The sequence below is a fragment of the Colobus angolensis genome, unplaced genomic scaffold (genome assembly GCF_000951035.1).
Source record: "Colobus angolensis palliatus isolate OR3802 unplaced genomic scaffold, Cang.pa_1.0 Scaffold119, whole genome shotgun sequence".
Classification (NCBI taxonomy): Eukaryota; Metazoa; Chordata; class Mammalia; order Primates; family Cercopithecidae; genus Colobus; species Colobus angolensis.
The window spans coordinates 4,503,217-4,505,964 of record NW_012113030.1 but is presented as its reverse complement, the minus strand read 5'-3'; the positions used below and the strand labels follow the sequence as shown (position 1 = coordinate 4,505,964).

Sequence of the window (2,748 nt, the reverse complement as noted above, 5' to 3'; positions counted from 1 at the left end):
AGATCATGCCACTGCACTCCAGCCTGAGTGACACAGCAAGACTGTCTCAAAAAACAAAGAAGAAAAAAAAAGAAAAAAAACCTGCCTACCTTATAACAAAGTCGAAACCAAAAACAGACTAATCCTCTGAACTGAGGCTCAGCTTCCAAATATCTCCATCTGTTATTAAAGTAATCTGACCTCCCAACAAAGAAAAGCCCAGGAAGAGATGGCTTCATGGCTGAATTTTACCAAATTTTCAAAGTAGAATTATTACCAATACTTCTTAAACTCTTCCAAGAAAAACAACAGAAGGGAATATTTCCTAACACATTTTGAGTCCAGCATCACCGTGATACCTAAGCCAGACCAAGAAACCACAAAAAATAAACAAACAAACAAACCTATAGGTCAATATCTCTGATAAACACTGATGCAAAAATCCTAAGTAAAATATCAGCAAATTGAAATCAACAATACATCAAAAAGATTACGCATTGTGATCAAGTGGGATGTATCCCTGGCATGCAAAGCCAGTTTAATATATGCAAATCAGCCAGGCACAGTGGTTCACGCCTGTAATCCCAGCACTTAGGGAGGCCAGGGCGGGTGGATCATGAAGTCAAGAGATGTGTAATGATCTGTAATTTCAGAGAAGAGGAAACAATAAAAAGATATTAAAAGCTTCTAGGGAGGAAAAAAGCAGATTACCAAAAATGTCCAATTATCTGAATAGCTTCTGACTTATTAAAAGCAATACTGGAAAGTCAAGACAATGGAGTGACGGTGTCAAAATTTTGAGGAAAAAAAATATGCCCACCCAGAATATTTTCAACCAAAATATCAACAAGTATGACAAACATGATATTTCCAGGCATGTAAGTTCTAAAAAAATTACTTCCTATACCTCTTCCTCAGAAAGTTAACCAAAAGAATTAACCACAAAAGAGCTTAGATATGGGAAATAGAAGATCTAACACAGGAGAAAGACAAGAGGAATCTTTAGGATGGGGGTGAAGTGAAATCTCAGGACACAGAACAGAACACACACCTACAGAATAAGTTCTTATTAAACCAAGAGAGGCCCGAGAAAAAAACTGCTTCAAGAAAAAGAAAACGAAATTAACAGATTAAACAAAGCATTTGAAGGCATGAATAAGATACCTGTATCTCTAGAAGACAGCGTACAGATGAACCAGATAAGTATACAAGAAACAAAACAATTATTAACTTTAAGGAAAATATTGAATAAGACAGAATATGTAATAAGAACAAACCACGAGGCCAGGCGCAGTGGCTCACGCCTGTAATCCTAGCACTTTTGGAGGCCGAGGCGGGCGGATCATGATGTCAACAGATCGAGACTGTCCTGGTCAACATGGTGAAACCCTGTCTCCACTAAAAATACAAAAATTAGCTGGGCATGGAGGCGTGTGCCTATATGCGCGCCTGTAGTCCCAGCTACTCAGGAGGCTGAGGCAGGAGAATTGCTTGAACCCGGGAGGCAGAGGTTGCAATGAGCCAAGATCACACAACTGCACTCCAGGCTGGCAACAGAGTGAGACCCCGTCTTAAAAAAAAAAAAAAAACCAATGTGGCTCTGGTGTGAGTAATACTTGGATAATTATAGTAACTTAATCACTGAAAAATTTTCCCACTGAAAAGTTACAATTATATTGGCAAAGAAGAAGAAGAAATATACCTGGGAGTATCTATGTATGTGGGCGAGAAACAGGGCAAATGCCACCTCCTCATGTGATCTGCCGCCAGAACTGCTTCTATCTTTAGGTCCCAGATCTATAACTTCAATAATCCTCATTCGCATTCTCTGTACCCCTTCAGTCTGGTTTTAAGTTGGTTATGATTACCAAAATGCTAAATGCCCTGGCTTACTTTCCCTGCCCTGGGGGTAGAGGCTGCCAAAAGTATACACTTTGGTATACTATACAAAAGAGACAGACACTGAAATAGGTAAGGGAGACTGTCCCACTCTGCTCTCAAGGAAAAGCCTACACTTGTCCCTAGCATGGGTCAGTCATGAGGATGCCAAGAATATTTATAATTAGATATTCACAAGTTGAAGAGTCCCTACAGAGCACAAACCTGTTTCTCACTTTCCTGCAGTTGAGAATTTTCATTCAAAGCATCTTTTATTGCTATCTTCAGTCGTTCTTCATTCATTTGAAATATCCTGAAGGTCATTTTGGCCTAAGTAAAACAAAAAATATCAAGTTTGTAACAATTAATTTAATACACATGTTTACACATACTCCCTAGAACACAGAATTAAACAAAGGCAAAACCATGCCAATATTAACAGCAGAGGCAGCACGATATAGCAGAAAAAAGGCTTGTCTAGAATTGGGGTCTAGTCCTGCCTCTCCCACTAACTTGCTACGATGTGACCTTGGACAAACCTCTTTTAACTTTCTATGTACTGTGCAGCAAATTTTGATAACTATTTGTTCTGTCTCCCCTACTAAAATTTAAGCTTCCTGGGGACTTTTTTGTCTATTAATGTTAAGTGTCAAGCAACCAGTCCTCAATATATAGTAATAGCTCAACAAACACTTATCTATTGAAAAGATGAACTTTTCTGAAGTACTTCATGTAAAAAAGAAAATACAAGCTGGGTGCAGTGGCTCATGCCTGTAATCCCAGCACTTTGGGAGGCCGAGATGGGCTGATCACTTGAGCTCAGGAGTTCAAGACCAGCCTGGCCAATATGGCAAAACCCCACCTCTACTAAAAATACAAAAATTAGCCGGG

At 39.2% G+C, this 2,748-nt stretch overlaps 1 protein-coding gene across 1 annotated transcript in view; it reads right to left on the bottom strand.

Moving 5' to 3' along the window:
- CTAGE5 (CTAGE family, member 5) overlaps nucleotides 1-2,748 on the bottom strand; it is a 91,274-nt gene that overhangs the window by 61,084 nt on the left and 27,442 nt on the right. Inside the window, exon 6 of the mRNA XM_011926663.1 lies at nucleotides 2,083-2,189. Coding sequence (XP_011782053.1) covers nucleotides 2,083-2,189 — 107 coding nt within the window. The remainder of the gene's footprint in view (nucleotides 1-2,082; nucleotides 2,190-2,748) is intronic.